General features: G+C 36.8%; 1 protein-coding gene across 1 annotated transcript in view; it reads right to left on the reverse strand.

Annotated features, from left to right (window-relative positions):
• Nucleotides 1-27,798, reverse strand: part of MAGI2 (membrane associated guanylate kinase, WW and PDZ domain containing 2) — a 1,298,069-nt gene that overhangs the window by 210,393 nt on the left and 1,059,878 nt on the right. The window contains 1 exon segment of the mRNA XM_055301214.1: nt 6,277-6,915. Within this exon segment, the coding sequence (XP_055157189.1) occupies nt 6,277-6,915 (639 nt within the window).

Genomic DNA, 27,798 nt, shown 5'->3' on the forward strand with positions numbered 1-27,798 from the left:
CTCTAGATTTATTCTCTCATGCAGAGAGAGATGTGCAAAGACACATGAATTATTTTTTTATAACAGAAAAAGATAAAAGTAAGCAAAATATCCATTAGTGGGTATCTAATTAAATGTGTTATTAAAAATAATGAGGTATATATTTGAACTAATATGTTAAGCCCTCTAAGATAGATTTTTAGGTTAAAAAAAGCAAGGAACTAGGCCATGCTACAAGTCTTAACACATTGAAAAGGACTGAAATAAAATAACATATATTCTTCTCCAAAGAGAAATTATTAGAAATTCACAGAAAAGAATCAGGAAATCCTAAATGTTTGAAAAATAACACATTTCTAAGTAACCCCCATGCATAAAAAAAGAAATCATAAGGGAAACAAAAAAATACCTTGAACTGGATGAAAAAGAAAACATAGCATAGCAAAATTTATGAAATTAAGCTAAAGAAGTACTTACTGTGAAATTTATAGCTTTAATGCTTTTATTAGAAAGAGAGGACTAGAATCATTAATCTAAGCTTGAAGACAGGAAGGCAAAGTAAATCAATCACGAAGCAAGTAGAAGAGAGGAAATTATAAAGGCTGGAGTGGAACATGTTGAAATAGAAAATAGAAAAACAATGAACCTAAAAGCTGGCTTTTAGGAATCAATTTTATGAAATTTTGTTAAAAACTTTACGCTGACAAACTTGACAACTTAGATGAATTGTAAAAATTCCTAGAAATAAAGAAATTACCAAAAACTGATTGAAGAAGATTGGAAAATTGGAATAGGCCTATATCAAGAAAATACATTTAATTAGTAAACAGTAATATTTCTACAAATAAAAACCAAGCACAGATGGCTTTACTAGTGAATTCTATCAAACTTTTATGGAAGACTTAATATTGGTCCCACACAAACTCTTTCAGAAAAAAGGAGAAGGAACACTCTGCAACTCATGTGAAAAGCCAGGATTATCCTGACACAAAAGCCAGATAATGACATCACATGAAAGAAAATGAAAGAAAACCTCTCCCCAAGTAGTTTAAAAAATTCTTGCAAACAAAAATCTGCAACATACAAAAAGAATTATACGCAAATGCAGTTATCTCAGAATGCAAAAATTAGTTCAACATCTAAAAATCATGTAGTGGTGTCTGGGTGGCTCAGTTGGTTAGGCATCCAACTCTTGATTTTGGCTCAGGTCATGATCTCAGGGTTGTGAGATTGAGCTGCACGTGGGCTCCACACCTAGCCTACATCTTCAAGCAGACTCTCTCTTGCTCCCTCTTCCTATGGCTCTCCTCCCATAAAAAAAATTAAAAATCATGTAATGTATAACACTGTATTAATAAAAGGTAAAAAAAAAACCCACATGATCATCTCAATAGTTTCAGGAAAAAAAAACCATTTTGTTTAAAGCCAAAATACATTGATTATTAAAACTCTCAACAAACTAAGGATAGGAACTTTCTCAACCTGGTAAAGGGCATATAAAAAAACCTACACCTAAAATCATACTTAATGGCGAAAGATTAATGTTTCCCCCCTAAAACGGACAATAAGGCAACAATGTCTGCTCATAATCATTTCCATGAAACATCATAGTGGAGGTTGTAGCTAGTGTAATGAGGCAAGATAGATGAACCAAAGGCATACCAATTGGAAAGGAGGAAATAAAACTGTACCATCAGACCACACACATGCCCCAGCATCAGGACCATGTCTATGTAGACAGTCTTATGAAATTTATAAAAAAAGCTCCATAAGTAAGTGAGTGAAACAGGGTTGTAATGGATGAGATCCAAAACAAAATCAAATGTATTTCTTTCTATTAGCAACTAACAAACTGAAAATGACAGTAAGAAAATAATTCAACTTACAATAATGTCAAAAAGAATCAAATAGCTGGGAATAAGTAAGCTTAACAGAAGTAGCATAAGATCTGTACATTGAAGACTATAAACCATTGCTGAAAAAAATTAAAGGAGACTCAAATAAATGAAGAGATATACCATATTTGAATCCAGAGATTCAGTGTTAGGTTGGCAATTACTCACAAATTGTTCTACATATTTGGAGCAATACCAAAATATCCACAACACTTTTATTTAAAACAAATAAAATAAAATAAAAAGGATGATCCCAAAATTTACATAAAATGAAAGGAATCTAGAACAGCCAAAATAATTGTGAAAAAAAAAGAAAAAGAGGATTCACACTACCTGATTTCAAGACTTAATATAAAGCTAAAATAATCTAAAAAGTATGACATTACCATAATGATAAACATATAGAGCAACGGAACAGAGTAGAGAAAAAAACCCTCACATTCATGATAGTTCATTTTGTATTAAAGTATCAAGGCAATCCAAGAGGAAAGGATAATTTTTTTCAACAAATAGTTCTAAAACAATTAAATATCCATATGCAACAAAATGCATTTAGACCCTTACCTCACACTATGCACAAACATGATCTTAAAATGGTTTATAGATCTAAATGCAGGAGCTGAAGCTATACAAATTCTAAAAGAAAGCAGGAAAAAGTTTGTGACCTCGGGTCAGGCAGAGAATTCATAGATACAATACTGAAATGATAATCCACGTAGGAAAACACTGATAAATTAGACTTCATCAAAATTAAAAACTCTCATGCTTCAAAAGAAACCATTAAGAAAATGAAAAGACAAGCCACAGGCTGAGAGAAAATATTTGCAAACCATATATCTTATAAAAGATGTGTAATCAGAATACAGAAAGAACGTTTACAACTTAATAAGAAGATAAATAGCCCAATAAATATTGAGATGGGCAAAATATTGAGTAGTCATGCCATCAAAGAAGATATATGAATGCTAATAAACACATGGAAATAAATGTGATAAACACATAAAAACACAGAGAAATGTAAATTAAAATCACAAAAAAGGTATCGTTATACAGACACTAGAATGACTGTAATAAAAAAGACTGACTATACCAACTAAGGGCAACAATGGGCAGAAACGAAACCTCATACATTACTAGTGGGAATGTAAAATGGTATAGTCATTTTGGAAAACATTCTGGCAATTTCTTAACAATTTTAATATATATTTGCCATATACCCAGCAGTATCACTTCTTGGTATCTTCTCAAGAAAAATGAAAACATATGCAAGCACAAACACATCTAAGTGTTCACAGCAACATCATTTATGAACGTCGATAAGTGAAAACAACTCTAATGTCTGTCATTTTAGGAATGGATTCAAAAATGTGGTAAATCCATACATGGAATACTAATTACTCAGCGATAAAGAAACAAACTACTCACACATGCCCCAGCATCAGGACCATAATGGTCCCATCACAGGACCATTATGCCATGTAAAAGGCTATATACTGTATGATTCCATTTATCTGGTTAGTTAGTCAAGGATTTATTTCAGAGGGAGAGTGCACACACCAGCAGGATGGGCAGAGAGAGAATCTCAAGTAGACACCATGCTGCACACAGAGCTTTATGTGGCCTTGATCTCAGGACCATGACGAGATCACGACCTGAACCAAAGCCAAGAGTCGGCTGTTTAACCTACTTTGCTGCTCCGGTGCACCTGTATGATTCCACATATACAATTTTCCAGAAATGCAAAACTATCCAAAAAAAAAAAAACCTATCCAGAAAGCATAATTAGTGATTTTCTGGGGCTGAGGGAACTTGAGATGATGGATGTTCTAAGGATTATGGTGACTGTTACACAAAAATATCATTTTAGTGAAATTTATTGATGCATACACTTTAAGTGGGTGAATTTTATGTTATAGAAGTTATGCCACAATGGTGTGTTAAAAAATGAAATATACCCTAATAACCAAGATATTTAGAGCAAGACATAAGTATGTATAATATCATATCATTTATAGTAAACATACTACATTTATTCATTCATGTGCTAGTTAAGACCACAACAGTTCTGGAAGTATATATATTCAAAAAACAAGTTTGCCTCTGAAAAAAGGACTGAAAGTCTGGGACAGGCAAGAGAATTATTTTTCATTGCATACCTTCTGATACTGTTTAAAAAAATTAAATTAAACCATGTATAATATTGCTTTAAAAACTAAAAATCCTAATAAATAACTAAAACAACCAATCACAATTCTGATATAAGGACCCAGGCGTGTGAATTTGCTCCTGAAGGTCTATACTTATGTAAATGAGGCTCTAAGCACTTATGAGTAGCCTATAATGAGATAAAGCAAATTTCATCCCCAAAACATGATATTAGATCCTTATAATTTCAGAGAGATGAGTGCAAATTGTGGGAATTTGGGGAAACATGAGAAGTTTTTGACCAGAAGCACTTTAAGCATTACGGGGCATATTCTGTAGTCTACACTAGCTACAAAATAAACACCAATTCCTTACCCCCAAACACAAGCAAAATGCAAACAAAATGTAACACACTGGAAGATTAAATGAGAGGTGGGGAAAGTAGAGGGAAAAAAAAAGAGCAAGAATAGAGTGGTCTAGTGGATAGTGGGCATTCATATATAAATATAAATATATAAAAATATATAAACATATAAAAATATATACATAAATATATATACACATATATAAAATGATTTCAAAATACTTTTTCTGCTATGCCATGCCTTAAAAAAAGCCATTATATATGATATGTATTTGAACTTGTTTCTATGAATCATACAGTGGATATACTGAACAGTGCTTTTCAGTATACCTTTTAATATCAAGAACCTGTTACAAAGATTTGCTTTTCAGTTGCACGCTATGAAGAGATGGCTTTAATTAAGAATATTTATTTTAATCTTACACAAACAATGGGAGAAATTAAAATACACTGTCAATATTTAATTATAAAGATTCAAGTGCTATTTTGTAACGATGCCTTAAGAAGGTCAAATTTAAGACTTCTGCCCTCAGATTTTCCCTTTTTAATATAGAAACATAATACTTTGTAGAGCGTTGCTCAGAAATGCCTAGTATTTGATGTCCATTTTCACACAAGGAATCAATAATGTAAATATTTCCTCGAAGTGGAAACACCTGCAGGGAGGGTCAAGGAAATCATAAAAGGTGCTTCTTTCAAGCTTTCACTGCTTTCATTTGCATTTCAAACCAACAGGGCTTTCATGCTGTGTTTAGTGCTCTGAATAGACAATCACATATGTTTGCCACACGTGTGTTCTTCACGCATGCGTTCCTTGCAGTGCTGCTCCTTCCAAACCACCCTTGCTGTGGCTTCATTTACACTCAACACACATTTAATGAACACCTACTGTGGGCTGCTCGATATGAAGAACAGGACCACCAGGTTAGGTAATAGGATCATCCCAATATAACAGACGAGGCTTCTGAGGCTCCTGGACTCCAAGTGTCCCAAGTCCCAGAACTGGCAAGTGGAAAACCAGGACTTAACCTGAGCCTTTTCCTTTATATCTATTTTCAAGTATCCATCCTATCCGTGGCCCTTCCCTCCTTTCTCTCCCTAGTGTCACTGATAGTTAAGAGCAGAGTAGCACAGAAATGAAGGAGGGGTTTTCCGCTTGCCCCATTCACTTCCCCAGAAGTAGAAGGGAGGAAACACCCAGGGCTCAGATTACTACCACACTCCTCACTGCTCCGATTTCCATGGTTCACCAAGGAACCCCGCTTAACTTCAGCCCCAACCTGTTCTGTAATTTTCTGCTCAAATCATGGAAGTCACCAAGAGTAATTATTGCTGGTAATGGAAGAAGTGTCCTCAGCATCCCAATTCACAACTCTACGTAAAGATTTTTCTGCGGCAACCAGTTCCCCAAGGTCCTTAGGGGGATTATCAAGATTATATTTGAACTTGCAAAGGACTGAACCAGCTCCCACTTGCTAGCCTGGAGTCCCAAGCACAACACAGAGTATTGATTCCATTGGAAGAATCAGATTTCTTAATTAAGTCAATAGAAAACCAGTTTGAGATCTCTACGACCGGTATACGTTAGTGAACTTTTAGAATATAACCCACTCACATTTAGGGATTCAGGTGTTACCTTCCAAGTTCATACTAAGATAAATGTGTAAGCACCACTTTTCTTGTGTTTAATAAAAGATAGGAAAATACATATTTTCAAAATTAAAAAAAACCCACGGTTTTCTGGACTCTTGCATTTCTCTCTTATTCATTGACCTTTATTTTTTAAAGTATGATTTCATTCAACTCCAGAGAAACTTCTATTTTTATGATATTATTGTAAGGGTCTTACTATTTTACCTGTGTATTTTATTGCTGAGTCAGTATTTATCTTACCTCCTCGATGGATAATCAAAGAAGTCTCACTTCCAATGGGACAGTCCTTAAGTATATCCACTACTTCTGTATGGCTCAGGTTCTGTACATTCTGCTGGTTGATCTCAACAATGAGGTCACCTTCACACAGGCCAGGGCATCCCTGAATGTCAAGTATTTGTTTCACCCGCTGTCCTGTAGGACTGTCGGCAATAGTGAAGCCAAAGCCCTGGGCACCTTTCACAATGGTTAAGGTCATAAGTTCAGCTTGGGTGGCCCCAGATGAAGCCATAGACACATTGTCGTCATGGACAGGTGGTGGATACGTGCCATCTATTTGACCATCAGCTGGCATTGAGTGCAAAGAATGAGGCGATCGATCTGTTATATCCGGAACCGACTGTGAGGTCCGAGAAATGTATTCCAAATATGTTTCATAGTTATGTCTTCCATTGACCATCACCGGAGGTGGCCTCTCCATTATTGCAAGGGGTGGCACCATGCTGTTAGCAGGATCCTCAGGATCAAAGGGCAAAGGGTAGCCACGACACAACACCAGGTTGACACTCTGACCAATAGGAACAGACTGGAAAAGTTTGACTACATCTGCATGAGTGTGTCCAAGGACACAAACTTCATTAATATAGACAATGACATCACCTGCAAGGAAAAAAGAAAGAGATTGACAACATGAGGTAAGTTCAATTAAAGTTGACATAGAGAAATGGAATTATTTATGAGACTAGTATAAGAGGCACTCGGTTTCTCAGTAAGCAGTGAGAAAATCAATTAGAATAATATTTAAATTCGCTGTAGGTGACTCAAGGTTACAACAGGTCTGCCAACAAATACAACGATCAAATGATGAAAAAAATGCTATGTATTCATTCTTGGAGTTCAGAAGCATCTTTGTGTTCAAAAAGAAAGGCTCAGGAAGAAAAGTCTAGAAGAATTTGTACCTTGAGGAAGCATATATTCTATGCTTCTTTTTCATCTTCATTTCCATCTTCAGTGCAATTCAGTCAATAGAATTTTCAAACTATTGAGAAGTGGTGGTCATAAGTCTTGGGTGAAAATTTAGAAAGCCCTGGTATACTTTTTTTTTTTTTTTTGTATAGCTTGACTAAGTCAACTGCTATTTTTCTTTTTTATGGAAGAGGAAAATATTTTGCCCACTTATTTTCTCCATCTACGGCAAGATGTAATTATAAAGTTTCTGTGTATACACAAGCAAAGGCCAAGAGCACAGATTCTGGGATCAGGATCTGCATCCATATCTTGGCTCTACCTACTGCTTAACAGATATGTTGATTTGGGCAAATGACTTACCTGCTTTGAGTCACAGTTCCTCATTTGTAAAGCTGTTGTGAGGATGAAATAAAATAATATAGGAAAAGTGTTTGGCATAGTGCCTGAAACACGGTGAGTGTCCAATATTTGTGGACCACTATTAGTATTACTATTGCTAAAATAGGATGGATGGGATTTGGGACCCTGGCTTTCAAATAGGAGGCTGCCATAGACTCATTCTCTGATTGTAGATTAATTAATATTTCTGTAGATCATTTAAAAAAGGCATTTGTCCTCTCTCCCTAATGAATTATTATGGAGTTATGGAAGTCCACTGGTTAGAAGTTGACTTTATAATATTAAAAATGCCCTAAATGTTAATTATTCATTATAAAATAAAAACTCTGAAAAACAATATTTTCTTTTTAAGATGCAGGAAAACATGCTTGTTTGAGACAATTGTTTAAAAATTTCAATTATCTATGAATAACAGTTTTATTTTTAGAGAACTGTTATATTATGGATCAATATTTTTATTCTCAAAAACCGTAATATTTGAAAATTGAACTTGCAAACTGAGATTGTGCCTGACTACTCTGAGGAGTATATGAGGGAAAGACATATTTTCACAGACTATCAAATAAGTAACTCAACAGACATTAATTTATCAGCATAATTCTGAAATGGGTAGTGTACATGGCTAGGGATCTCATTCTGAGACATCCTCGCCCATAAAATTGCAAACATCAAAAATGCAAAAACAGAGTTGAACTTTCAGAGTTAAATACGTTTCTAGCTTTTCTTAGGTGTCTGATATAAAATGATCACTCCACTGTATGCATTCTAAAATAAATAATTCTATGAATAAAACATTCCTGAGTAAGATACTCTCAACAACACGGACTGGTTAACACTCACTCTACCCAAATGCTAGAGACCTGCTTGAAAGTGCTAAAGATGTAAAGACAGAATAAGCCAAGCAAACATTTTCTGGGATCCAGGTTAAGTGTGATTCTAAGAAATGTCATAGACTCTGTGATTGGTTGGATGGAACTTCACACTTCGGTTATGTGTATCAGAAAGGGTGCTGGTGTAACGCAGGGATTTTGGAGCAGGAGTTAGGGCTGAGTTGGGATGAGCATCCTTTCTTTGCTACTATGATTCATCATTAGACCAGGGCAAATGGAGACTCTTTCGAGTTATAGAAGTCCACTGGTTAGAAGTTGACTTTATAATATTAAAAATGCCCTGAATGTTAATTATTCATTATAAAATAAAAACTCTGAAAAACAATATTTTCTTTGGTATTATTTTCGACTGGTCTGGTCATCTGAGAGTCCCAGAGAAGCATCTGATTCAGACAAACTTTTTTCCTTCTCTTCTTGCCTCTTCTATTTCTAAAGTTATGATCATCTATTTTACACATTACAAGGTTGAAAGAATAATAAATACTGTGTACCAGTGTCCAACTCAATGATGAGAACATTGCACATACTGGTCATACTGGTTGTGTTTCTTCAGGTAGCAACTCCCTCCTACTGACCTCTCCAAAGGTAATCACTACCCTACATTATTCACATGCACTTTACATTTTTATGACATATCCAGGTACCGTTAAATAATGTCCCCAAATAACACTTAATCCCTAAATAATAATATCCCCCCAAATATGGTTTTGCACATTTAAAAATCATTATAATCATTGTACAATCATGTATGGTATACATACTAATCTTCTGTAATTCTCTTCCAAATGTATTTGTGATATTTATCTATTTGATATCTTTACCTTTAATTCATTGATTTTCACTGCAACAGAGTGTCTGTTGGATGGCTATATCACTATTTTCTTAATATTTCTTGTGTTAATGGAGGCTCAGGTTCTTGTAAATTTTTGGCTGTTATGAGAATTCTGCTAATAATCTCTTTCCATGGCTCCTGTGTACTTATGGGAGAGCTTTTCTGAAGTGTGGACCTTGACATAGAATTTCTGGGCATAGACCACGGGCTTCTTCAGCTTTATTATGCAATGGCCAATGGCTGACAAAATAGGTCAAATCGAATTACATTCCCATTTCTAGTATATCAGAATTTTCATTGCTCCCTATCTGATACAATACTAGGCATTCTCAGACTTAATTTCATTGATCTAATGCGTATGATCATGGTTTTAATTTGCATTTCCCAGATTGCTAGTGAGGGTGAGCATGTTTTCATATGTTTATTAGCCATTTGGGTTTCCTCTTTAGTACGTCTCATTTTCGCATTTTTTCCTATTTTGTTAGTCCTTTCTATTTTGTAAACACATTGACTGCTTTTCTGCCCACCTCCATTCTTGATCCAACATCTTTGGTAGGCTTGGGAGGCTGCATGGTATAGCTGACGTTATGCGGGATAGGGATAATGTGTCAGAAGACTTTGGTTTGATTTCCAGCTCTATCACTTCATAGCTGTGTGACTTTCAAAGCTAACTTTAATCTTCTGTGACTCAGATTCTTCACAAGTAACAAGGAACAAAAATAATAGCAACTTATTGCTCTATGGGAAATAAATGAGATCATGCAGGTGACAGGGTTTATAAGCTGCAAATTGTTATGCAAAGGATGATTGCTATTTCAGTAATTATTATCTGTCCTTGGTTATACCTTTTATAAAATCAGGACAGTCCCACCAAGATTTTCCCACCACAATCATAATCAAGGCTGAGTATGGGTTTCTGAGTGGGCAGATTAAAGACAGGAAGGTAACAAATGCCATTTTCTCCTAAGGCATTCCCTAACTTTAATCACTGTTAACGAACTCCCCCCAACCCCCAAGCACGCTATGCCAGAAATTCATAGGAAAAAAGAACTAAGCTCTCAAGGTTCCCTGCCAGGTCTAGAGAGTAGTTATTTGAATTATAGTGATTAATGTTATCTATTTTTGAGTTTTAATGTGATCTTGCTATTTAGAAACAGAATGAGAACTATTTGTGGTTCTTGGTAAGACTGCCTTTTAAAATTTATGGATATTTTCTACTCAGAGCAATTTTCAAGTCATCAAGCAAGCAGTGATACAGTGCTATCTTTATGGAGCTACGCAGAAGCTTTCTGAATGAAAAGATGAGTGGTCAGTTATCACAGGATAAAACTAACAACTTGACGGTACTCAACTACTCACTCTAAAAAATGTATAGAGATGCCTAGACATTGTGACATGCTAAATTGTTGTAGATGGATTTGTAAGCAAACATTTGCCTGTTCAGATAGAACTAATTGGGTATGATATTTATTGACTGTGCTGTATGAATGTCATTTACATGTTGTGAAATAAAAATATGAGCCACCTGGTCCATGCCATCCAACAGTGCCATGCCAAGTCCTGGGATAGACTGGATTCAGAGCACAGAAAGAGACGTCATTAGGAAAACTGGCTCTAGTTCAAGCCCTGCTGGCCTATTCAAGGGGGAGAATTGGGAAGAGAGTGACTTGCTCTTTCCCTCTCTCAATTTATTCTTTTATAAAATGGGAATTAAAATATCTCCTCCATTTCCTCTTTCACATGGCTACTGTGAGAATGAGATCATGCTTGTGAAAACACTTTTAATTTTACCAAGGAAAGGTTCTCCATAAAAATAAAATGCTGCATTTCTTTCAGAAGCCAAGTACATATTTTCATTGCCATCTTGCCTGTAAGGTACATTGTTTCCTATATGGCCCTCATTTCAGGCCCTGTTGGGGCCAGATGTTTTAGGGCTACTGACCTTGGGCCAATGGGTCAAATTTGGTGTGACTGATGAGCTTGATGTCTCCAACAGGGCTGGTCTCATAAAGACCTGATTCTCAATCAAGAGCTTTTAAAGTGCAAGTGAAGGAGAGTCAGTCTGATGAAGCAGAAGTTGAAAAACTGCTGGCCTGTATGAACACGTGTTCCAAGATAACTGGTCTCTCAGTCATGGGAATCAAAAGACACTACAGGATACCTCTTGAGTACTTCATCATTTTGGATAAAATGGGGTACTTTTTCATAAAGCATTGCCTAAAATGCAGTTATTTTTATGCCTCTTTCTTCTGTTCCCACATTCGTTGAGTCACTGTGGTGTACAGAAGCTTCCTTTTTAGCCTCTGGCACTTACCACCTGCTGTCTACCTTCCTTAACCACCATCTTGGACCAGACAAGAATAACTTCCTTCACATTCCATTCTCATCCTGTAGTTTCCTCCAGTAAGTTCAAACTACTCAATCTTTAGACATACCGGTTAACACTCTTCACCAGCAAGCTTTCCAACTTATTTTTGTCTCCACGACTCAATAAGATCCCATTCTTGTGATGCCACTCTCTTTACTGTTCATAATTTACAACTTGCTCCTTTCCTTTTACTTGAATTCTGCTTTTCCTCCTCCCTCAGGGGAATTCTTTTCTGTGTGTAATTCCATCCCACCTGATTCATCCTTTCCTTTGCTTTTTCAAAGATATCTTCCATTATTCCTGCTCCGATTGCTGGTATCTCCTATTTGTGAGTACTAATTCTTCTCTGACTTCATTCTTTTGTGGAAGTTTTCTACCTATTCCAAGATTTCCTCACAAAATAAATAGAATAATATTACTATGTTTAGAACTCTTTGGGTATTCAGGATAAATTTATCTTGAATAAAGGATAGAAAGATTTAGAGAAAAACTAGAACAGATTTCATGGCTAACTTTGCTGCCCTTATTGTTTCTAACCTCTGTTTTCTCCAAAGCACCGAAATTTTTGCTAAAAGAAAAAAATTTTCACCCACTATTCCCATCCCACCAATAACATGAACTGTATATTGAAAAATGACTGTTTTTCACATTCTTCTCTAGCCAATAAGATTTGACTGACCTGTCATTCTTTCTGAATCTTTTGTTTGTGTTTTTATAATAATAATAACAACAACAATAATAATATATAATTTTGTTGTAGTAGGACATTTTATTATAATATTGAATATTCATTCTCATTTTATTCTACAACTCCCCCCCCAAACATAATAAATTTTTGCACGTACTTGTGAGGGTGTGCTATTCAGTACTTCAAGTAAATTGAAAATAATTGCCCTCAATATAGTTCATTCTCCAAAGTGAATCATTGTGGTATGTTAGATGGACAAATAGAATTGAAGGTGGGTCTCTGTGGGTTGCTCTTCGAGCAAGTCATTCAACATCAGTTTCCTCATCTACAAAATGGAGATAACTGACATCTGTTGTACCTATCCTGGAGAAAAGAGGTATCTATGAAATGTTCTGTAAATGGTACAGAACTATCATAACGTCACATCTATAAATACATCTATTAAACTTTTAAACAAATTACCGATATGAGTGGAAAATAGAAATATATGAAAGAAGACAAAGAATACATAGTTCAAAATTTTAAAAGGAAACTGCTGAATTTTATTAAATTACTTGGCAGTTTGCTTGCAGAAATTTGAGGAGACAGATATGTTCATCCTAGTAACTGAATATGCTATTTCCCAGCGGGAAAGACTAATGACTCATGAAAGTATCTTTGGATTCCTCATTCTTTTCTGGAATATAAATACAATGTGCTGAGGGTGGAAAGACTGGATAGTCTAACTCTGTGGCAGCAGTGGTGGGGGTAGTAGGTAGAACTTAGAATATCCACATGTGTGGCTCTTGGTATATGCTCAGCAATGTCACAAAATGACAAAGGTCTGGAGGGAAATACCCAAGGAAATAAATGGACCTTTGTCTTGTTTTCTCAGGTTTTTTGATGAACCTGTTAAAGGGTTCTGTGTCGTTTATTGCCCCAAAGTCTTTCCTTATACCTAATTTTTTTTTTGCTTAAAAATCAAGACTATTTCCTTTATTTCTGTTCTCATAAAATAGAAACATCATTCTCTTGGAATAATTTAAAGTAGTTCCTAGAATTCCCCAATGGTCTCTTTAGAGTGAAAGTTATTAAAAACAGCCAATTAATGGACGAGATTCCACCTAGCAAATTCTGAACCTTCCACGGTTCTCCTGACTTTAAACATCTTTCCTGCAGTTGGCATTACTAAAAACATCCTCCCATTATGCAGAAATGCAAAAAACAAATACTTAGGTTATGAAGGTATAAGAAATGGACAAAATGCCTTCCTCAGAAGAGTCTTAGTTTATTAATTGTGATATGCTACATTTTGAGTTACACTGTGAATGAAAATGAAGGGAATTGAGCCACTAAAATAAGGTTCTGATAATGTTTTATTTTATTTTTTTGACATTGTAAAACCAGGGAAGCCTGCGTGGCTCAGTGGTTGAGCGTCTGCCTTCGGCTCTGGGTGTGATCCCAGGGTCCCAAGATCGAGTCCTGCATCAGGCTCCCTGCAGGGAGCCTGCTTCTCCCTCTTCCTATGTCTCTGCCTCTCTTCCTGTGTCTTTCATGAATAAATAAATAAAATCTTAAAAATAACCCATAAAACCAAGTGTGGCATATGGAGAGAACCCTGATTTAGGCATCAAGAGATTTATGTTCTTATGCTAGATATGTCAATAATCAATGGTGTCAACCCATCTCTGGGTCTTATCCTTCATTTATTCATTAATTTATTCAGCAAATATTTATTATATCGCAAATACTACTATGACAAGGCATCACATGATAAAAAGAGAAGACTGAATCAGATGATCTCTAAGGTAGTTTTTTCACTCTGAAATACTAAGACAAAGGTTAGAATTTGTCTGGATCTACTGCTTAGCTATGTCTGCAATTGGTTCCTTCCTTTCTTCTACTTCCACCACCTGGGTCAGAATCTTACCATCTATATGGTATGAACTTCTGCGAGTCTCTTAGCTGGTCTTCCTGATGTCATAGTAGAAAAAACACCGGAAGTAGGAAAGGGAAGCCTAACATATGACATGATTCCGTGGGATTATGGAGTTCCCGAATCTTATCCCAGACAGACCTCTAGGGGTATATGGGATTCTTAATAAATCCCCTCTTCCGGTCAGTATTGGCTCAGGAACCATGAGAGTGTTAATATTCTGCAGGTCAAGGGCATTAGTGCCACTGGCTGCAAAGCATTGGGCTCTGCCTCCACCTGCTTGCCTGGCAACTCATCTTCTATACTATTTTGCTGATGTTTTCTCTATTTAACATCCCCCAGTGCCTCTTCATAGACAGAGGATGGAGTCCAGATAGCCTAGCACAGAGTATAAGGTTCTCAGTCTATATTTTCACCATCTCCTGCCTCTTCTTAAACTAGTTTGTGCTTCAGGTGTCCAGGCTCATAGCCACAGCCCTGTACATACTCTGTCCTCGCCAGCCTCCTGATTCTTTCCATGCTTTGTCCCCAACAAACTCCCAATTACCCATGGAGAGCAGTATCACTTTCTGACCATCTTTCTGGCCACCTCTTATTGTTGTCTATTAATTATTTCTCCCTGTGTGTTCGTCTTCCTGATGGCTTAGTTCTTCAGTCCATTTAACCAAATTAATAGCGCCTTGAATAATCTGTGGCCATAGTGACTACTTATTTTAATACATATAATATTCATCTGACATTTACAAACCCCATCTTACCTAATCTCTATGCAATAGGCATTGTGACCTATACTTTATATGTATGAAAACCAAGCCTAGAAGCGACATAACTTCTCTAAAGTTACACCGATGATTAGGTGAGATTTAAAAACCGAACTCAAGGGATCCCTGGGTGGTGCAGCAGTTTAGCGCTGGCCTTTGGCCCAGGGTGCGATCCTGGAGACCCTGAATCGAATCCCACATCGGGCTCCCGGTGCATGGAGCCTGCTTCTCCCTCTGCCTGTGTCTCTGCCTCTCTCTCTCTCTCTGTGTGACTATCATAAATAAATAAAAAATTTAAAAAAAAATAAAAAAAAAACCGAACTCAAGACTGCCACACAAATGTTGAGAATTTCAAACAGTCCAGGACACATGCTGACTCAAGGACTCCTTTGTGTACCTCATATCATATCATAGGAACGGTGGGCAAAATATCTTTAATTCCTGAATAGGAAAACGGAGAGACGAACTACAACATTCTTTTGATGAGTTAAATTAATGGAGGCAAGCCATGAAGCAAATCATTTTGAACAGGGGAATCCACTGAGGGAAGCTCAGTGAACTTCACCAGTCCTCCAAAACAGGATGCTTGGAAGAAGGTTTTGAGAATGCTGAGACAGAGAGGTGACAGGGCATTGCAACCCATGAAACTCAGTAACCATCCCAAAACACTGGCTCTGGTATAAATTATTTCAATAGCTATGGGATTTTGGCTAAGCCATTTCAACTTTCCTCAGTCTAGCTTCTGTTCATGACAAATGGAAAAATCAGAAAACATCATGTCTAAGATACAGCTTTAAGAGTACCCACATCCTGTGGGAATGTGGAAAGTTCTCCTATGAGGCATGGGAAACCTCTGTGGTGCCATTAAACAGGTAAATGACAAGCTTCTAAGGGCCTCGCCCAAAGTTCCTTGATTTTCTACAAAAGCAGTGGGTGATTCCAACACCATAACTATGGGCGAAAGGATACCAAGGATGCTGGCATAGCCCGTTATTTCTCACAAGAATGAAAGACTTCTTAATCACATTTTATAATTTCATTTGTGTGACCCAGTGCAGATGTCTAATTAAAAGCTTGGTTAAAAAAAAAAAAGATGCCTAATCAGCACGCATCCAACAATTATTCACTGGCAGATGTGAAATAGTCCAGCGATCTATTTACATTTCCTTTGTGTTTGGCATTGTGTGGTAAGATATATTTAAATACTTGCATTTTACTTTGTTGGAGAGGAGAAAGAAAAGAGAATTTAAAGGCATTGATTATTTGCTGATTTGGCAAAAACGAAACAACACTTCGGATTAAAACTATAAGTAAAGCCACAAAGAAAAAGCATAAAAGACTGTTTTTTGCAAAGCTCCAAAGAGCAGAGGCTTTCTAAATAGCTTGCTCACTTTAATTCAGTAACATGAAATGGTCAGTGAATCTGTCATTTCTCTAAAACAATGTAATGAATTTTAAACAAACAAAAAAAAATGTTATCAGAGAGATCCTATAAAGTGAAAATGGTTCTTACATCTAAGAGAACTTATGATTTCACTGGAAGAAAATAAAAACAAAAGAATTAAAAATGTACCCGAAACCTTGGCAAAATGAAAGTTTATGAAAGCAAGATAAAAATGTAGTTTTCTTGGTCCTCTCCTATGTGTTACAGACACCCATGAGGGCAAATGTGTCACACAAATATGCTCAACCACACACAACACCCTGTGAAAAGTACCTTGGAGGGAAGAGTCATTTTATGTGGATAGTAAGTTACCTGCATTCTTATTTTCAAATAGCATTAATTGAATGAGCATGATTCTTTTTTACATGAATGGCTCCTATGGGCCCATGTGGCATGAGTATCACCATCTTCTGACCTTACTCCAACACAGTATCAAATGGGTATAAAAATCTCCCCTGAAATGATGGGGGACAGCTGGCTGGGGGGAACCCAGAACTGTGCATGGACATGCTTTCCAACAGTTGACTCAACCCACAACCGTGGATTGCCAGCCATTCTGACTGAGCAAGAAAAATGAATAACCAGGAGACACCAACAGGCTTGGTACGTGCATTTCAGTCATTTCAGACTGCTGCCTTCTGCCAAATGGTTTCCAGTCTCTGCTACCTGACCCACGTGCCAATACACACTTTTAAGACAGGTAGAAGCAGTGTTTTTTAGTTAAAGGAAAGTAGAATTTAGCTTCTGAGACTGTAAAATTGACATGGGGGGGGATAACCTATTTCAAGATGCCAGATAACAATCTGTGAAGTTGTTCCCTTGAATTGCTTTTGGAAAAAAATATAGACTATTTGCTCCAGGGTGAGCTGGGTGCTGTCTTGAGCATCCAGACTGAAGGTGGGGGATGTCTATGTTGGGGCTATTCGGCCAAGGCGCTCTAACCCCTAGATCTTTACCACCCTCTACAGTATTCCTGGAACGTGGTGCTTCTATTGCAAGCCAATCAAAAATCCCTAACTGGTACTGTAACATTTGATTATGTTGATCTACTCCTTCACTCCCCTCATGTGAAAAATTGCAGAGCCCCTGCTGCCTTGCTGAAATGAGGGCTGCCAGCATATTTCTCCCATATGGACTTCTGAACTGTGCAGCGTTAAGTTGCTGAGCTTCCTAAAATGGCTGGCAGAAAGAACAAACATGCTATGCTAAAAATGGGACTGTATATTGCATACACACGGTCCAAGGCTTGAGGAGAGAGCCCTTCTAACTTGTGAAGAGGGAAACAGACTTGGCTGATGCGAGTCTTCACTGACAGACTTTGATCGTTCAAACTTGGATGCTTTTCTTTCCAATTTCAGTTTCTGAAAGAGCAATATTTTACACCAGTATCAAGAAGTCAGTCTGCTCATTGGGCCATATACACCAAAGATTGCCAATTAAAAATCCCTCCAACACATGGCAAAGGGGAAGAAAAATTTTGTCTTGGCTGCACTAAAATTTTGGAATCCAGAGAAAGATAGCTACTGTCTCTTTGATTTATGTGGAAAGAAAGGGAAATCAATATGCTATTTTATAATATCAGACATTAAGACTTCCTCCGTTGGGTGTGTACCTCTCCATGACCCTCTCTATGCCAGACACTGTACACAGATCCTTCTGGGGATGAATAATGTCGCTAGTCCAGGACTTTCAGGAAAATGTGCAGCAATTTCCAAGCAGATAATGGGAGATTATTCTATTCTCAGATACAACAGACAAATGGCACAGAGAAAAACAATATAATCCCCTGCTGCTCCCAATGTTACAATTATTATACCATACTGAAATGATTGGAATAAGTTAGCAGAGAACCATCCTCAAAGCTTTTATTTTGTTTTTTTAAAGATTTACTTATTTCAGAGAAAGAGAGAGAGTGTGTGTGTCCTCCTGACAGCCCACGAGTTGGTGGGGAGGGATAGAGGGAGAGAAGAAGAGAAGCAGACTCCCTACAGAGTGCAAAGCCTGACCTGGGGCTTGATCCAGGGCTTGATTCTAAGGCCTGGGACCTTGACCTGAGTGGAAATCGAGAGTCAGACATTTACCTGACTGAGCTATTCAGGTGCCCCAATCCCCAAAGATTTGAACTGTCTCTCTCTCCACCACCACCACTGAATATATATCTACATGAATAGGTCCAGGTTTCTGTTATTTTGTTCACTTAAGGGTTACAATACATTTTATATTCCAGCCAAATACAGTTAATGATGAAGTGAAAAACAATAAAAATTTCTTTATAAATTCAAATCTAGAAATACTTTTATAATTATAGTATTAGCACTTTATTTCAAGTTCCTGCAAATCACAGTAAAATGCAAGAATTATAACCACACTGTCGCAGATTAATCAACTGAAAAGTAAAAGTTTTACATAGCCTCTTGATTTTTTTGGTCTAGATAATGCAAAAACCGTCCATTAAATCCTTTCTATTAAAAAAATACATTTTTGGAGGTCACAGAGCAATGACCAAATTTGCTAATAATAGCTACTATTTTTGTGCTAAGGATAGTAAAACTGTGTGCCAAAAACTCTGCCAAGCACTTTAGAGACTTAATCTCATTTAATCCTTGAGGTAACCTGATGGAGAATATACTATCCTCATTTTGTAGAAGTGGTCCTAGCTTAGAGATACGAAGTACCACATTTGCAAAGTAGCAGAGCTGCCTCACTCTCTGTGCTTGGGGTACTTTCAGGTCTGTATGCTAACTATATGCATGCTTGGTTATATAAATTTATGAAATTTCAAGATTCATTTGATCTCTCTATTTGGCATTTCTTTCTTTTTAAAGATTTGTTTTATTTATTTGAAAGAGAGAGAGAGACACACACACAGGGCACGTGTGCGTGCTGTGGTAGGGGCAGAGGGAGAGGGAGAACAGTGATTCCCCACTGAGCAGAGAGCCCTAGGTGGGGCTCACCACGGGGCTCCATCCCAGGAGCCTGAGATCAAGACATGAGCCGAAATCAAGAGTCAGAGATGCTCAATCAGCTGAGACACCCGGGCGCCCCTGGCATTTCTTATGACTTAGGCTACAAGTTAATCATTTGGAATTTTGTTTACCTAATTTCACATTTTGACTGACTGAACTGAATAGCACAATGTAAACACACGTGATATTTTATGATGACACACCAGTCTAGTTTTTATGCACAACTTGTAGCGCACATGAAGAAATCACCCAGTGATAGAATTATTTATATTTGAATGGCCCAGTCAGCTGCCCAACTATAAAGGAAGTAAATCAAAACGAAATACAGACAAAATACCAAGCTACACAAGAGGACCATTGGGAATATTTATACCTTTGAGGTCATAAACATTTAATAAATACAGGAAGAAAAGAACAAAAAAAAGTATAAAGTATTTTATGAGATGCTTAAGCTTTGAAAATCTGGCTTTCATAAATCCCAAAAGTTAGAACTACTAGAAACAGGATTCTGTATCCCAATTAACCAAAATCAGGGTGGATGATTTGGATGGACCCAAGTATGGGAGGGGCAATTAGCTCATTAGCTAATGTCTAGGACATAGGAAACTTCTTTAGTTGTTGTTTTTTGTAAGTTGTATTTTCCATTTCAGTTACACAGACATGCTAACTTTTCTACATAAACAATAATCAATGATTGTTGAAGGCATGTAATTGTAAACCATTTCCATTTTGACTTCTACTCAGCAAACTGACACAGAGAAAGCATAAAGTCACACTTGATATCTATAATTACTGGCCTATGGAAGCAAGAGATCTAAGGGTTTAGTCAATGAATAATCTAAAAATATAGTCAGGAGATCATAAATATTTATTACTACATCAAAAGTCTACTAGTCAATCTTTCAATAATTCCATCAGCATAAAATTCTTAAGTCAGGATATTGGAAAAAATATTAATTAAAATTCAGACTTGGCTCTGGAAGGATAAGAAATCAGAACTATTTCACATACTTTTTCTATGAACTGTTTTTTATCTAATTTTTGTCTTAGTTTTATTTTTCCCTATGGGTTTGATTGTAGGTTCTTAAGTTTATTCACCTACTAAATACGCAATTATTATGTTAAATCTGACAAGGCATTTACCTGCTTTGTGAAGAAAGATTAAAGCTTAGAGGCAGATTTTTTTTTTATTTGTAAAGCCAAAGCAAATACTAAAATAAACTTCAGTACCTATTTCACTTAATTAAATATTTTTCTTTATTCAGCCAAAAGAGTCTCATAGACTCTTTATTAATGTTTTTTAAGTCAGAAAAGATGCACTAACACTATTTTTTAAAAAGATTTTATTTATTTATTCATGAGAGACAGAGAGACAGAGAGAGAGGCAGAGACACAAGCAGGCTCCATGCAGGGAGCCCGACGTGGGACTCAATCCCGGGTCTCCAGGATCAGGCCCTGGGCCGAAGGCAGGCGGCAACCCGCTGAGCCACCCGGGCTGCCCACTAACACTATTTTTAATGTGACTTTACTAACTGTGGTTGATTGACTCAATATGTGCAAAAGATTATCATAGTTATTACATACCTTGTATATTCTGTGTATATGAAATATACGTCTTTATTTTCAATACCTTACAAACTAGAAAAATACTTAAAATGTTATCTTTGTTATCTGCGAAAGTGATCATATCTTTGGCATGAGTGAAAATTCATGGTAGGAGAGAAAGAATGATTCAGTAAACTCTAGTTGGGGGGCGGGGCTGGCAAACAGAGGTGAGGGGCTGAAGATACAAATTTTGAAGTCATGACCATAGAGACCTAGCTCCTAAGCTTTTACTTCCTGAATTTTGTTATTTCTCTATGGATTTTGTATTTAAGATGATTTTTCAACCTCAATGCTTTCAATAAGCAGCAATTAATTAGTTCTTCTGTTTTCACTAATTTAACTATTAATGAGAGTTTTTAATCAGCATGGATTAACCAGTGTAACCCACATTATGCTAATGTATTTTTAATCATAATACAATAATTTTGATGTTTTAGTATGCTTGCAAAAATATTTATGGGATCCCTACCATGTGCTCTGGGAAGGACCCAGCAGATACAAAGATGAGTAAGTTACAGTCTCTAACTTTAAAACACTATTAACTATAACTCCAGCTGGCCAAGAAAATGAGCATAGAGTTATCATGATAAATGCATGATTTGTTTTCAGTATTTCAGTGAAATATTAAAAATAAGCAGTGCTCACCAAAGTACCAAACAAAAAAAATTAAGAGAGAGAGAGAGAGAGAGAGAGAGAGAGAGAGAGAAATATTTATCCTTTCTCTTTGGGGTAATGTAGAAAACAGCTATCCTATTTCTCATTTATCTAGTGGGCATCCAATACAGCATCAATACAGAGTAAGGGATCAAGAACACTTGCTGAAGGTAAAGATTTGTAGCCATGCAATATCTTTAAAAAGTCTGAGCTATCCAAAGGAGAGCTGTCTAAAAGTGCAGTGAGTTTGGGAAATGGTGTTAGCTAGGGAGGGGTCTTCCAGGTAAGCTCTAATTGAAGGACGATGAAGTTCGGGGTGGGTGGTCAGTGACTGGGGCAGGGGAAGTGGTCTCACACTACTTTATTAGTTGACTTTTGCTCTTTTACTTATTTAATACAGCATAAACCTTGCACAAAATCACATTCTTTGGACTGAGTGCAGTTCTTCAGGTATGGGATTATTTTTCCTAGCGACTCAAATTGTGGCATCACATATCTCAGTTAAACACATAAAGATACAGACCACGTCAGAATAATTTAGTCTAGATAGGAGTCAAGAACGATTTGCCTAGGGGATGGTTATGGCCATCCCAAGAAGATCAACTGGTTTGTTCAATCCAAGGCTTTGTGGGTAAGTTGTGATACATTATGCTGTATATGGCGTGTGTATGTCTGCATTTTATATTGGCATTCTTCTTTTATTCTCTCAGTGTTTTAGACACAATCTTATTTCACTTATCTGTTAAATGTTGAACATTCATTGCACTGTGCAGCTGAGACATTTATTTAACTTTGGGCTAAGCACCTGGTTATTTTCAGGTGAAAGATGAAAAATAATTGTTCCTGAGTTTTAGCATACAGAGAAGGTTATATTTTTCATCAATTTCCCCTATTTATGGTCTACTAATGTGAATTAAATACACTAAATAGTCACTGGCTTTTAAAATATCACTTCAATTGAGGTCTTCTGGGTTACTCTTCTGAAAAAGATTTATTGCTATTAGGCCTATTACAGATGCTATGAACTATTAGGCCTATTACTGATGCTATGGACTATTGCAATAACCACTTTGGGATAGACATATATTCTATAGGAGACTCTGATCCATGATTTAATCAATTATCTGAGTAAAGTTCAAGCTAGATCACGATTTGGTAAAAGAACTGCAGTTCTGTTCTCTCCCCTGTGAGCTAGAGGGTGTTGCATTCATAAAATTTAAAATATCCTTTCAGAGAAATATAAAATTTAAAATCATTTATTACAGACATGACATGCTAATGAGGACATTTTAAAGCAGTGGTCAGGCAACTCAGCCACCATGCATTCCATAATTTATAGGTATATTTTATTTATTCAGGTTAATAAAGGATATGTTTGACATATTATCAGACTGACCTTGTTTCTTGGCAAATACTGTCTTAAAGTCTCTAGAGCTAATTCCATTGCCAGCTATTCCTTTCAAGGACAGCTTGTTATTATTCTCTGGGAAACAATTAACAGACTGTCGTACAGAATAACATGTGCTTTGTCCTTAAGTTCTTTATTGAAAAAGGCCCCCCAGAATAAAGTGGCTTCAAACTTTGACTCTTCAGACTCTTAATGTGAGAATGTTTTTCTGTCCTTAAGTTTAAGAATATTCAAATATTATGCTAACACACTGGGCTAAGGAAATAATTTTAAAAGGAAATATAGATCATGTCTTAAGTTAAAGCCAGGATTCAGCTTAACTTTCTACATTATTTCCTTTGTTGTCTACTTTTCTGGACTATGAGATCTGATGCTCAATTTGAAATAAGCATCAAATCATCACAAAAGAAGCATTTTTGTTTCATATTTGGGATTTATTAAGGCTGCAAATCAGAGGTATTATAGATTTCCTTTTTTTTTAAATCAACAAGGCTTAAAAACAGGATTTTGCAGCTAAATATTTTAATTGATCTAGCTTTATCAAATCATTTTGCATTATTTCATTTTAGAATACAATTTCATTTAGGTCACAAGATCCTGTTAAAGGGATTATTATAAAATGAATTTATTTAGCCCTTAAGCACAGAGCTTGATTAGGAATTGGGTACAGAAAATTATGTATCACAAAGTCCCTCTTTTCTAAAGGGTATAGTCTGAGGCAAGGATCAGAAAATTATTTTCTGGAAAAAGCCAGAGAGTAAGTATTTTTGGCTTAAGAGATGTATGATCTCTGTAGCAACTACTCAGTTCTGCCATTAGAGCACAAAACCAGTCACAGGCAATATGTAAATGAGTGAGTTTGGCTGTTGCAATAAAGCTTTATTTACAAAACTAGGCAGTGGGCCAGATTTGCCCAGGTTGTCATGGTTTGCCAACCTTCGACCTAAGGGCAAGTCATGGAAATAGCACTGGTTGCCAGCCTTTCGAAAGAATTTGCATAGAGACTCTAGGTAGCATCAGAACCAACACAGGGGAAACTAAAGTTAGAGTGTGTCAACCACTAAAGGAGTTTAAGTCTTCAGGATACTAATTATATTATAATGTTGTTCCAGCACCGTAGTACATACTTTATAGTTTATCATATAATACTTTCTCATATACGATCTTTTATCAGGAAGATTATGATGTCTACTTTATAGAATGGGTATTTTATAGAATAGATAAATTGCTTTGAGTAATAACTGTTGCTCAAAGCAATTAAATGGTACTAGACTCATATCCTGTGATTCCAAGTATTCTGAATTTATTCTCTTGAAAGAACTCACAGTAAGAATTCTTTAAGAAATGAAACTGAATGGGAGAAATCCTGGGATATTAAAGCCAGGTAAGTGGCCCACTATTTAAAAGGAGAAAATGTTTCTAGAAATCATAAATAGGTAAGCAAGACTTGTGACTCTTTTAGAACAGATTATTAGAAAATTGTTTACGAGTACTTTGAAAAGAAACGGACAATTACTAGCAGCCAGCATGAGTTGACTAAAAATTAAGCATTCTTAGTTAATAAATAACTTAGTTATTAGGACAATTCCAAAGACATAGAGTTCAGCAAGACATCTAATGAAAAATCCTTGATAGGAAAAGGTTGGAGAAATATTGCCTGGAAAATACCTCAGGATAGTTTATAGTCTTTTTTTTTAAACACTTTATTGAAGTGTGACTAACATACAAAATGTATATAAATTGATCAGTTTGGAGATAAATATACACCTGTTAAACTATCCCCACAATCTATGCTATAAACATATCCATCATCTCCAAAAGTTATCTCCTTATTTATTATTTTTGTATACAGAAAATTATTTATTTCTTTTATGATAAGAACACTTAACATAAGTTCTACTCTATTAGCAAATTTTTAAGTATATGATACAGCATTGTTAACAATAGGCTCTCTGCTCTAATGTAGATCGTATCTTGTATAACTGAAACTTTGAATGCTTTGACTAATGCCTCTCCATTTCCCCCTCTCTAGCCCCTGGCAACCACCATTTATAGTTTCTTAAATAGGAGAACCAACATATTTGATAAATGGATTAACATCACCATGACATTGGACTCTTAAGTGTGACTGCATTTAATGTGTCTATATCTATCTATCTATCTAATCTATCATCATCATCAATAGATCATACTTTTTAAAAAAAGATTTATTTATTCATAGACACACACACACACACACACACACAGGCAGAGACACAGGCAGAGGGAGAAGCAGGCTCCATGCAGAGAGCCTGATGTGGGACTCAATCCCCAGGATCACACCCTGGGCTGAAGGCAGCGCTAAAACGCTGAGCCACCCGAGCTGCCCAATAGATCATACTTGAATGAATAACAAGAAAGAATGTCCATTAAATCTGTAACTTATAAATCTGGGAGAAGTGAATAAAAATTAGAAAAGATCTTCAATTTGAAAATGCAGACTGGAACCAGAAGATAAAATGTAATAGGTGTAGATATAAAAAGTTGAGTTTAGATTTTTTTAAAAAATGAAAGAGTAGAAAAAATGACACTCCAATGATTCCTTGAGGGACATCAGGTAAAGGTCACAAGGAAGGAGATTTTGATTCATTTTAAGGAAGAACACTGAGCAGTTCTGCGTCTGCCATACTGGGAGGAACCATCTCTTGTAGCAGGGTGGTGGGCAAAGCCTCAGAGCTTTAGAGCAGTGCTTCTCAATCTTTCAAGTTTGCATAAGTCACCTGGAGATCTTGATAAAAAGCAACTCCTGATCCAGTCAGTCTGGGGTGGGGCTTGAAAGTCTGCATCTCTAGTAAGCTCCAGAGATGCCGCTGCTGTGGTCCATAACTGTCCCTACTCTGTGTGGCAAGGCTTTCAGGGATGGACGTAGGAGTCCTACAGACCTGGCTCCACCACCTCCTGCTGAGTGTCTTTAGAACTACTTCAATGTCTCTATCAAATTTTTGTGACCTATTTAAATAGAGATAATAATACCTACATCTCACAGGACTCTGGTGAGGATTAAATAAGATTATAGACACTGGCACACAGTAAGTACTTAATTTAGGTATCAACTTCCTTTCCACCTTCATTAGATATATTTGAACAGAGGTGGGATGAACGTCTTTCAAGAGTTCTCAAAGAGATTTCTGAACTTTGCAGGTCTCTTATACACAATATATTAGAAGCTATAAAAGCTGAAGTTCAGTGGCTCTTCCCTATCCTTTCCTGGCTTTAACTTTAAAGAAGACAGACACGAACTTGGCATTCACTATTAACTGCCACTTCACTCAACCATCACTTCCTCACACCTCCCACCACCAAAATTTGTCTTCGTGAAGGGGGCATTTGAGGTTGATCATAGGGCAGTAGACCTCAGATTTAACTAGAGGAGCTGTTTCCTTCTCCACAAGGGAGATGGCTACCCTAAATCACATTGACTACCTACTCCTACAACATCACATATTGGAGCACTGGGCATTGTTACACTTTGCCCTACCCAAGAGATCCTTCTGCTTCCAGCTTAAATTCCCAGAAGCCATTCTGAACCCTACAGTCATACCATTTTTCAGCTGGTGGTTAGGGCTGCTGTTGGGTTTGATTACACCTTCAGGTGTCCTGTGTGAGGCAACTCTTTTTTTTTTTTCTTTTAATGAGGCAAGTCTTAATACTTTTCAGTATCTAATCTATTGATAGTAGTTAAGCACTGTATCTTTAGATAATGACAGTTCCTGCTATTGGAGCCAATAGAGCAAGAATTTTGTCTGCACCGTGCTTGTGCTCACTTAAACTATAACCATTGCCTCAGTGGAACACTCTGGACATGGACACACACACACACACACACACAGAATGACACAATGACTGACTTGCTCCCCACTCAGAAGGATGCACAAGGGACCACGGGTCAGTTCCCCTTCAGCTGGGCTCACGCCTATCACTTTGGGTTCATCAGTTCTTACCTGGCCTCTCTCTTCTTCCTCTCCTAGCTGCAGCTAAAACGCCCTGAGGGTCATTTAATTTAGGCTGTGATTCACCTGGTTGCTGCACTTTTAAGCCGGATGCTCAGCCTGGGCTCTCTTGCTGACTAAATGTACTTTTTAAGAACCAGTTTCTAGTTCTCTTTTGACATTTTAAAACTGAAAACCAGCCAATTCTATTTTTAAATAATTAGAGAACTGTGGAGTTTTATCTTTAAATTGCTATCCAGTCTGGGCCGCTCTACCCCTGGGAACTTTTGCCAAATACTCCTTTTTTCATGCATCCACTCCTTCCTACTCCACCTTCTCAGTGTTTGGGCTAGAGAAAGTGTAGCTCCTCTTTTCAAGAGAAACCCTCATTTCCTGTCTAGAAAAACTGGTCAGGCCTATTTGGCCAGAAATCAATGAGATGTATTTATCTGTGTTTAGCTGATCGTCTGAAGTAGTAGCATAGTCTCTGTATCTTTTCCCTAGTTGATTCAGGCATGGCTTTTCAGGCAAGAGGGACTAAAATAGTTTGCTGAGCTATGGTGTAGCTCACTAGCGCAGGACACGAGTTCTAATTTGGCTCCAACTGAGATTTGGTCATCAGTGGAGAAATGTGGCTGCTTGTCATCAAAATGGGAGCAGAAGCAATCACTTGTAG

The sequence above is a fragment of the Nyctereutes procyonoides genome, unplaced genomic scaffold, assembly GCF_905146905.1.
Source record: "Nyctereutes procyonoides isolate TBG_1078 unplaced genomic scaffold, NYPRO_anot_genome, whole genome shotgun sequence".
NCBI classification, from domain to species: Eukaryota; Metazoa; Chordata; class Mammalia; order Carnivora; family Canidae; genus Nyctereutes; species Nyctereutes procyonoides.